This window comes from Micropterus salmoides, unplaced genomic scaffold (genome assembly GCF_014851395.1).
Source record: "Micropterus salmoides isolate LMB-PRFRI ecotype aquatic unplaced genomic scaffold, ASM1485139v1 Ms_hic_scaffold_6, whole genome shotgun sequence".
Lineage (NCBI taxonomy): Eukaryota > Metazoa > Chordata > Actinopteri > Centrarchiformes > Centrarchidae > Micropterus > Micropterus salmoides.
In genome coordinates this window covers 7,935,034-7,945,886 of record NW_024044348.1, presented here as the reverse complement: position 1 = coordinate 7,945,886, position 10,853 = coordinate 7,935,034, and the positions used below count along the sequence as shown (strand labels likewise).

At 39.7% G+C, this 10,853-nt stretch overlaps 1 protein-coding gene across 1 annotated transcript; it reads left to right on the top strand.

Annotated features, from left to right (window-relative positions):
* The first annotated feature begins 2,910 nt into the window (after positions 1-2,910).
* Positions 2,911-7,576, top strand: LOC119890801 (carbohydrate sulfotransferase 1-like). The gene is made up of 3 exons (XM_038702202.1): positions 2,911-3,233; positions 3,722-3,835; positions 4,821-7,576. The coding sequence occupies exon 3, from the start codon at positions 4,867-4,869 to the stop codon at positions 6,151-6,153; it is 1,287 nt and encodes a 428-aa protein (XP_038558130.1). The 5' UTR covers positions 2,911-3,233; positions 3,722-3,835; positions 4,821-4,866; the 3' UTR covers positions 6,154-7,576.
* The last annotated feature ends 3,277 nt before the right edge of the window (positions 7,577-10,853 follow it).

The following is a 10,853-nucleotide window of genomic DNA, read 5'->3' as shown; positions in this document are numbered from 1 at the left end:
TCCTTGTGTGCACAGAGTTCCAGGTTGTGAATGAAAAATGCCAGACAAAAAAACCCAGCTTCTGTCCCCATGCACATACTGGCATAAAGATGACGGCGAGAATAACAAAGCCAGCACCCTGATACACACACATTATTTAGCCTGGCGTGTTATGAATCTATTACAAATCCTTTTATAGCAGGCTCAAGAAGAATAGCCTTACGTGATAATGTGCTGAAAGGCTATCGCACTGCAGCAGATGCCCAGCTTCAGTGTGGGAGTGAGTCCCTTGACAAGGCTTCCACATGCTGGGTTCATTGACATCAACAATCTGGGGACAGCCATGGAATCAGAGCAGTATAGCTGCTGCATTACTGGCCTCCCTCTGGCACTGCTATAAGCACCACCAGGGGCCTTTCATCTACCAGGTAAAGACAATACCCAAGCCACTTCACAGGGCAAATAAATGTGACTGTAAACATGGACAAAGAGAGATGCAATCAAAGACCTACAATGACAAATGATTGCCTATGATAGTGCATGTGATCTCTACAAGTTTATGTATGTTATTGATTAGTTTGTGTTTTTACTTGAGTTACTTGAGTTTTCCTATTTTGTTACTTTATAATTCAACTCCACTACGGTTTAAAGTGAAACAATTTCCTTTTTACTTCACCATATTAATTTGTGAGTTGTAGTTAGCATGTATTTCTTTGTGGATTAAGCTTTTACATACAAAACATACATAAATATATTTTAAATTTTAAAAGAATGGATGCATTGGTATAGTTACAATGGCCAAAGAGTATATAAATGAGGAATTTCTTTCTCCACATTGACCAGCTAAAACATGCATTTGTTATAATAAACCATTAATATATTAAGACAACACTCTTGGAAAAGTAGGAGCCATTCCGCATAATTAGTACTTTTACCTTTTGTTGCCTGTCTTGTAAAAATCATGCATCTCTAAATGTGTCTCATATGTTTTATTTAGCTTAAGAAAGAGAACAATTTGTTCCCTGAACAGCGGTGATACCGGAGTACATTTTGCTGATATTTTTACATGCAATTTTTACCTACAGTTTGCATTATGGTGTTGCTATGTTATTAAAGCAAAATATCTAAATATTCATTAAATTACTTATAAATGCATTTATGGAAGCTCACTGTATATCAAAGAGTTAAATCTTTGACAGTTTGTTTCAGACTCTCCCCTCTGGCTGCGGTCCATCAAGATTGTCAGCATTGTATTATAGTATTAATGTATTTTTTGTATACCTGTACATTTTTTGATCTCCTTACTTTTTATATATTTATATTTCTATTTATGTTCGTGTGTACTGTAAGCACCAATTTATATCAAGGCAAATTCCTCTTCTGTGAAAACGTACCTGGCAATAAACCCGATTCTGAGGTCAAGTCATCATTTCTAAACCATTCACCATGGTTTATTGATCTACAGTCAGTTCTTATTGGAAGTTTTCCAGTCTAAAAGCTAATTTGACATCTGTCTGAAGTGCAATTGGTGACGTGTCAGCAATGACAACTCGTCAACATCCACAGCTTTCAGCATCTCTTTGTGAATCACTGTATCTCTGGCACATTGCCACTTCAGAGCTTTTTAACTACCTCAGTGACCTCTGCCAGCGAAATAGGGAACCAATTCCCCTTGGTCCTCCATCTTGATAGCCTGTCTACTGGATTCACAAGTTCCTCAAAATGGTCCAGTTCCCCTGACTCGCAAAGCCAAAGTACATCTCTTACATCTCTTTTTGGTGGGAGATTTTAGTCTGAAAAAACATCCACTTGAGAATCGATTGAGCAAAAAAGATACACTCTGTTGTAAAAGAATCAATATGAGAAAAAGGCATATTTAGACCCATGCAGCTGCTAGTTTTGTTTCTTATCATAATTTGGATATATTTCACTGTTATCGTGGAATTTTCATTTTATGGCCAATTTAACATTATTTGGCCTTTTGATTAATGAAACCCTCATAAAACTCAACAATCCTAAGTAGTCAGTTTGAAAATGTAATGGATTTGCTAGGGATGTTGACATTTGAGAGATACTTGTCACTCAACAATGACAAAAAATGGACCCAGGACAAATCAGATGTGCTATAAAAAAAACAACCAGTCAATCACATTGACACCCTTTTAGGGTTTATAAGTTGTAACACATACACACCGTTGCTATACAGACCTGATTGTCTTCATGTGTGTTGGCATATATTGAATAATTAAAATGTGTACTTATTTGTGCATCCCTCTCCTCTTCCTCATGTATTTTCTAAAGCTTTTTGTCTTGCTTTTCAGTTCAGATCATGTTCATTATAGGCCCACCCACTACTTTATCAATAAGCCAGTTGCAGATGCCCTGGAGAAAGGGCTTTGCAGAATCACAGAGCCTGAGGCAGTAATGCTGATGTGATGAGTTCACGTCAAAGTCAGAAGAGAAATGTTCTGCCATAAAATCCTTCAAACCGGCAGACCTACTCTTTTCTAAGGAGAATCAGACATGTAGGATAAACCAAGACAATTAAGCTGCAGGAAGCCATTCCTTTCATGAAAGGAAAATGTAATAGTTTCATGCAAAACAAACAAACATTTGCATACAATTCAAACTGAAATGTTGATGGAATCACTGTGAGCCTACTGCTACACTGGCTGGGTGGAAAGAGCTTGCTTGTGGGTGTGTGTGTGTGTGTGTGTGGGGGGGGGGGTCTGTGACAGTGTTATGTGGCAGGAAAGACATTGGGGATGGGATGGTGTGGGTGTGGGTGTGTTTGTGTGAGAGAGAGGGGGAGAGAGGGAGAGAGAGAGTGAGAGAGAGAGAGAGACAGAGGGGGCGGGGGGAGAGGGGGAGAGAGGCAGGTGGAAAGGGGGAGGGGTCTGGGGTGGTCCAGACAGTCGTTCCTTGTGTACCTCACACACTCTCAGCTTCTGCGCATCATTTAAGGGGAGCCCGGCTGTCGCTTTCCGCGATCAGTACTGCCTACTTAATAACAACCAAACCGCTTCAACCTTACTCCGGCACTTTTTCTCTTTTTCTCCCTGTGTCTGACGCCAATCGTTCAACTTAAACCGACTCGCACCACCGTTATATGGAAAATACGGGTCTGTTAGGCGCATTTATTCTCTCCTACCCGAGAGGAAGCGCACGGTGGAAAACGTTTTTTGGACGGAAGCAAAGCAGCCGTGATTCATGGACGTACAGCGCATCATGAGAATACTACAACTACAAACAAGGTATAAACGGAAACAAGTGTGGTTTTACTCCATAAAATCGCTGTGCTCTATCAGATTAGATGATTTATACCACAGGCTTTGTTTTGTATAGTGATTTTTAGGAACACTTGCGCTTGGGTGGGTTGCGTTCATTTGTGCTATGTTGTCTTATCGCAGCATTGGTGAGGATCTGCATCGCGGAAAATCTCTGTCAAAAAGCTTAACCTGTTCCCGCTGCAGTATAGTGGGGCTTTTTATTTTTCATGTATTTTTCATTCAACATGTATTTGAGACGAAAGCACTGATGCTCTGTACAGACATGAGTCGTCTGAGTTGCTTTCAGTGACGATTTAAATCAGTTTTTTGTATTTTTAGATCATAAAACAAACCACCAATATTGTCAGCTCCTTTTCCAACAGAAGGCTGTAGTCTCTTTGCAGTGGGCTGAAATAGATTTATTTTTTTCAGCTTTTATGAAACAATTGTGGGATATTTTTTCCCCTTCACAGATGTTATTTTTAAAGTAGCCTTCATCCACACTCTGCTTTGGAGTCAAGAGACACCCTGGTGCATCCTTTCTTATGGACCTTCTAGTCTCATGCAAGGCTTCTGAAGTGACAATGGTGAGCCTTTTTTTTTTTACTTACACAACACAAGCTCTCTGCAGCAAGGCCCCAGTACATTGTACTACAGCATTATTTTAAGAAAATTCAAATCCTGAATAGGACAGATTTTCTATGTGGTTATCTAATTCTTCACTTGCAGCATAATTTCCCCTTGACATGACATTGGCAGTTAAGCTTTAAACTACAGTTTACCTTTCTGGGCTGGCAAAGACCCCCCCCCCCCCCCCACCACCCCCTTCAATAAACAAGGGGAATACAGCACAATGCATATATGGTGAAGTATTCTGTGTTGCTGATAATGATTATATCTTTGGGGTTTTCAAGTAAAAGCTATTTTAAAACACTGGTGCAAAAATTGCCATTTTTAGATATGGAAGCAACCTGTTTTTTGGGCTCTCATACTGCTGTACATGTTTTCAGTGTCAGTTGATGAAAAGTTATGGGCTCAGAAGTCTCCTCTTTATTATTTTTCAAAAAAATTAGGCTGTAGCAATGGAAGGAGAAACAGAAGACACATTAAATGATTAAGTCAAAGGATTGTGTCTCATACTTTATTAAGGACTGCGCTTTTCTTATTCAGTATATAGTTCATCTTCAACCCTGCCTTTAACATAAGCACCAAAGAGAATGAAAATATTGCCCTGTGGTCGTAGAATCATAAATAAAATATAGCCTGTAAAGTGCGCACACTCAACCAATTGATGACTTACCCTCAATTCTAATATCAATCACAATACAAATTTTACCACCATTTATTATTAATTGGTATGTTAGTGTAGTTAGATGTTAGTGTATGTTTTTGTTTCTCCGCTGTACTGTGTGTCATCATTGCGTCAATTATGCAATATCAATTGTCATTTTGGGACAGTAAGGGACCCTGTAGAATTTTGTTAGGGTAAAAACATATAGAAAGAAAACAAAACAAAACAACAAATAAAATAACTTCTAAGAATAAAAAGACAAAAAAAATCTTTTTTTACAGGGAGGACCTGGCATGGACCGCTGTGTCTAAATGAAGTGGTTCAGCCATGCAATGTTCCTGGAAGGCAGTGATTCTGCTGGCCTTGGCCTCCATTGCCATCCAGTACACGGCCATCCGGACACTCACCTCCAAGCCTTTCCAGCTGTGCCCGTTGCCCAGCCCCCAGAACTGTGGTCTAGGGAGCCAGGAGACAGAACCTCCCTTTGAGAGGGGAACAGGAGGTGGTGGAGGCTGTGAGGACTACCCTTACTTTTCCATCAATGCCACACGTAAAACACACATCCTGGTCCTGGCCACCACCCGTAGCGGCTCTTCCTTTGTTGGCCAGCTGCTCAACCAGCACCAGGAGGTATTCTACCTGTTTGAGCCTCTTTATCATGTTCAGACCACACTGATTCCACGTCTGTCACACAGTCGCAATGCTGCAGATCGGCGTGTAATGCTGGGCGCTAGTCGAGACCTCCTGCGTAGCCTGTACGGTTGTGACCTGTATTTCCTGGAGAGCTATATCAAACCGACGCCCACAAACCACACCACAGATAAACTGTTCCGTCGTGGTGCCAGCCGAGCATTGTGTCAGCAACCTGTATGTGATGCCTTTGGCCCTGCTGATGTTAATGTGGAGGAAGGGGACTGTGTAAAGAAATGTGCAACTCTAAACATGACCCTAGCAACAGAGGCATGCCGTGAAAAGCGGCACGTGGCAATCAAAATTGTTCGGGTGCCAGAGATTGGAGATCTACGTGCTTTGGTGGAAGACCCACGTCTGAATATCAAAGTGATTCAACTCGTCAGAGATCCACGTGGTATCCTGTCATCACGGATTGAGACATTCAGGGATACGTATCGTCTGTGGCGTATTTGGAGGGCCACGGGGCGAAGACCATATAATCTAGACTTGAGTCAGCTTACAGTTGTCTGTGAGGACTTTCTCAGTTCTGTTTCAACTGGTCTCAACCATCCCTACTGGCTTAAAGGAAAATACATGTTGGTTCGCTATGAGGATTTGGCTAGGAATCCGCTTCTCAAAACAAAGGAGATCTATGACTATCTGGGGCTGCCTTTGGATAAAAATGTGGAAGACTGGATACATGCAAACACTCGAGGCAGCAATGAGCCCTCAGCAAAACACAAGTTTGGTACAGTGAGGGATTCAGCAGCTAATGCAGAGAGCTGGCGTTTGAAACTGTCTTATGACATGGTAGAATACACGCAGACTGTGTGTCAAAAAGTACTTCACCAGCTGGGATACAAGGCTGTGAAATCAGTAGAGGAACTAAAAAATATGTCCCTCTCACTGGTACAGGACAAAACTTTTGTACCTTTTTTGTAACAAAGATAGTTCTCTAATGACTATTTTTGATATATTTATAATTGTTGCCTTATAAGTTCCTTAGTTTGTCTGTTTTTTCTGTTTGTTTCTTCAAATTTGCACTAAACTTTTGAATGCACCAAGGGAACTATTAATGGTTCCCCAATGTTACAGAACAGCACACTTTAAACACAAAGTAATCAAACAAGCTAGTTTTCAGATGTCTCATTATTTAGTTTTTCCATGGTTAGAACCAAGACAAGGCACTGTCTTTATAAATTTATAAGTTTCCATTATGCAAGCTGTTGTTTCAACAAAAGTGAAATGTTGCTCTTCAAAAACATGGGATGGAAGATGGGAGGAGTTTGGTAAAGCAGACATGCTTTTTTTTAGAACCGTGATGGCAAATCTGGACTGTACAAGCCCTACTGTGCAATAAATAATGAATGTCACAGTCAGCCTTTACCACTATGGAATTTCTATTCATGTGGGAAGAGAAGAGATACTTCTGACAGATGCTACACTTGCAAAGGATAATTGCTGACAATTAATAGGCTCTCAATTTAAAGGGACAGAATCCCACTGGAGGTCACAAGTGTTTCATCAGAGGATTTACAACCATCTGTGATAGACAAACACACACTAATGAGAGGTAATGCTGTAATCTTCATTACTGTAGGTATTACAGAATGTGTAAATTTTACACACATGTAAATATTATACACAGATGGGTGTCAAATGAAAGGAAGAACCAACATGAAGTGTCTTAGTATGGAGTAAGGCCTCCACGAGCCTCCAAAACAGCTTCAGTGCTCATTGCCAAGTCTGTGGAACTGTATTGGACGGATGAACACCATTGCTTCACAATATAGACCCTTATTTATACATACCACCTTCATTTAATCAAGTAATATCATTGAGATTAAGATCTCTTTTGCAAGAGAGACCTGGGTGCAGCAGATACAAAGAAAAACAAATATAGACAGACATATGAAAAGAACAAATAGCATCAGAGACAGTCACAGACATCACTAAATGATTTGAATATAAAGGTTTGATATATTTTGGTCTTATACAGATGGTGATGGAGAGCATTCTTACACAGTGCAAGATCTTACAAACTGGGTTGAGATCTTGTGACTGTAAAGGCTGTAGCGTTTGATTCTTGTCATGTTCAAACTCACCAAACCATTCAGTGAGCTCAGTTGCACGGATATGCATCTGCATTTCAGGTTTTTCCTTTAATTTGTGTCCCATCTGTAGGTTCTAATCCAAGTACACGTAGACACTGAAGCATTCTGATGAAGAATTGTACTTGTCAGTTGTATTTATTTATTTATTTTTTAATTTGTAGAGTTCATTTATTCTAAATCATACACAGTGTGAAATTTAGACCACCTTTTCTGTCTTTAATTAAAAAATGTTTATGCTATTGTTGTCCATTGATAGTAAGACTTTAACTCATTATTTAAACAGTAAAGTGTTTCCTTGTTTTTATGTCAACCGAGAAGGAAAGGTATGAAAACAAAAAAACAGCGTATGCTTTCTCTCTCAAGTAGAATAACACAGCTCTTTTGACAGTTCATGTTGATCTATGTTTATCTTCCACATGAAAGATTCATAACTTAGGAAGATATGTCTTTGTAGAACAGGTTGCAGGTTCCCATTTTTTGAGGATGAGTGAATAGTGTATACTGTACAACACACCCAAATTCACAAAGTATATCTACATTAGATCACATAATAAAGAGTATTACAGCAATGACTGTACATAATCTGTTACAAATCCTCTGATTATTATAGTAGCAGCTTACGTGCTTTGTCAACCAGGCAATGTTAAAGGTTAGAAGGTCAAGGCTGAAATACAGAACACTACAGTCATGTAAAATAATATATCTGTTTCTGTCCAACTCACATAACATTCCTGAACTTGAAATAATTGCCAGTATTTGCTGTCATTTGATTTGAGACCCAACTGCCACAAACAGCAATGTTCTGGTAAACATTCCCACAGTTGATTTATGTTTGTTGGCATGCAGTGGATAGTTTGGCAAACTGTCTTCCCAGTTAGTGTGCTGCATAAAGTCATCATTTCATGCTGTGCACTGTATGTAGAAGCTTAAATTGAATGTCAGTTTGCATTATGTTGCACAGAAACTGTCATAGATGTGTGCACAAATCATAGCTGCACCTAAAACTAAATAAATACTTTTCAGTTAGCTCACAAGCCTTAGAAAAAAAATCGGTGCAGATCATCAAAGATAGTGGGGACGGAATTAACTGTTGGTGCAGGTTTTTTTATAGAAAATGTTAGTTTCAATGTATAAACTAATATATAGTTCAAAGATCCACTAACATATCAGGGAGTGCAGCATATAGTGAAACTGTGGTAATACTGTAGATCTGATAAATGTGCAGGTACACCTAGAGTAGATCAGAGTAATATCTGACCACAACACGGGTCATAGTGTCAATGTATTTTTTCTTATCTTTTGTTTTTGTCAGTTTACAGTCCTCACTTTTGATTTTGACTTCCACACTGCACATACCTGTGTGGTCAAATAACATGGGGGAAAGTCCAATGATTTCCATGCAATGACTACTTGTTTACCCATAAGATATAAAACCCTGTGAATGGAGCATCACACACCCAGGCTCATCAGTATTGGTGACCGGATGTCCATTGTGATGCAGAGCACAAACCTTTGATCCTCCTCTGTGCTGAGGCTTGGAGGCAAACTCTCTCTCTCACCCCCTCCCTCTCTGCCTGTGCTTTCTCCATCATCCACCTCTTTCTTTCTTACAGAGATCTCAGGGGATTGTTCCCTTGCTTCAGTGCTCACTCTCTGTTTTTCACTTTACCTCTGAATCTTCTGGATGTGCTTGGCATACTTTTAATTTTAAAACTAAAAAATGTTGCAAAGCTGGGCTGGAGTACATGCATATAATTTCTTTTAGCAATTAATTGAATAATTTGACATTTTGGAAAATAGGATTATTTTCTTTCTGTCAGAGAGTTAGATCAGAAGATCGATTCCAGTCTCACGTATGTTATATATTAAACTACAAATAGCAGGTAGTTAGCTCCGCACAAAGACTGGAAATGGGGTAACAGCCAGCCTGACTGTCTAGAGGTATCAAAATTCACCTACCAGCACACTAATTAATACATTACATCTCACCTGTTCATTCTGTTCAAAAACTGAAAAGTAAAAAAGTTAGTTCCCCATTGTGCTTCAAGTCTTTGTGCTACCTCTAATCAGCTGTTGGTTGTAGCTTCATACTCACTGTACAGACATGCAAATCTTCTCATCTAACTCTCTGCAACTGCAAATGTCAAACTTTTCCTTTAACAAAAAAGCAAATGGATGTGGTCATAGAACATTTCCAAGCTGTTGTGTTTTTCAGTCAAGAATGCAGCTACAACTCCATCCTCTGACAGCTAAAACTGGATTATGTTGCATCATTAATATCTAATTTACTTATTGTAAAATATTGAGAACTAACATCATTGGACAGTTAATCAGTAGTCCTGCTTTTAGGCGATACTGTAGCTGAAGATGCACACCTTTGAAGTGAAGCTCTCAATCAAACTCTGATTGGCTCCTTGTTTCTAATGCTGGACAGTTTGCTAGTAATGTCACACTTCCTCCACATGTCTGACCCCCGCACACAGTTTGCAGCCTGCTTCCCATGTGTCAGTGTGTTGGTGTGTCATTGGGTTCTTGCTGAGCCCCTTGTGTTGTGTTTTTTTGTCCCAGGGCTGAACATATGGTTCACAAGCCCCTGGAAGAAAGTACAGCAAATCCCCCTTTCTCCATGTCTCCCTCTGTCTTTTTATTCTTATCTCCTCTGTGACCTTAATAATCTGACTCTGTGTGACTGCATGACAGAGAAGAAAGATATTTGCTTATTTCTGCCCACTGTTTACTGAGCTGAGCTGACAGAACATGTCCTGGTAGCTAAAACTACTCGTTAGTGAGAATAGGCTGCTAAAAGAGAATATTCTTCAAGAGTGTGCAGGAATAAAGTGATCATACTAACAAAGGTCTGAGATGAAAATCTGCTGTTAGTACTTCATAAGTCTTGCTTTTGTTTTTGTGTGTGAATCTGTGAGTGTTTGTAACCGTCACTGAACTGAACAAATCTAAATTTTGGCACTTGGATAGTGGATATGTTATGCAAGCATTTCCATGTCGTGACAAGCATGTATCCTCTTTGACCCCACCAACGTGACACCTTTGTGGATGATGATTTGAAATGGCGTTTGACTCTGCATCTGAGTAGCCTGGATGATTCAGTCAGTAGTCGCTCAGGTGACCCGCTGACGTTCTTTGCAGCACGGAGCTGTGAATGAGAGTTGAGCTCTGCAATCAAATCTATTCATGTGAAAATCACAAGAACGTTTTGTTCGACTTTCCTGCACAGGTTGTCCAAGTTGTTATTTGATTGCTGGTAAAATGGCAGTGGGTGGTGGGTGAGCTGGGCTTTGCTAGAAGCGATATGAGCAGCTTAATTAAAGCTGTCAGCAGGTCGGCGAAAGAGAGGTGTAGCAACCAGGTCATTATGTAGTTAGAGATCCAGAGCACCATGATAGGTTTAATGGATGGGCAGAGCAGCTTTGAAATACAATTGGAAAAAAAAAGAAATATTCTTTGAAATATGCAAAGTGGAACAGTTATCTTTCTGGGTAATAAAAATTTGTGGTTGGATTGAATTCA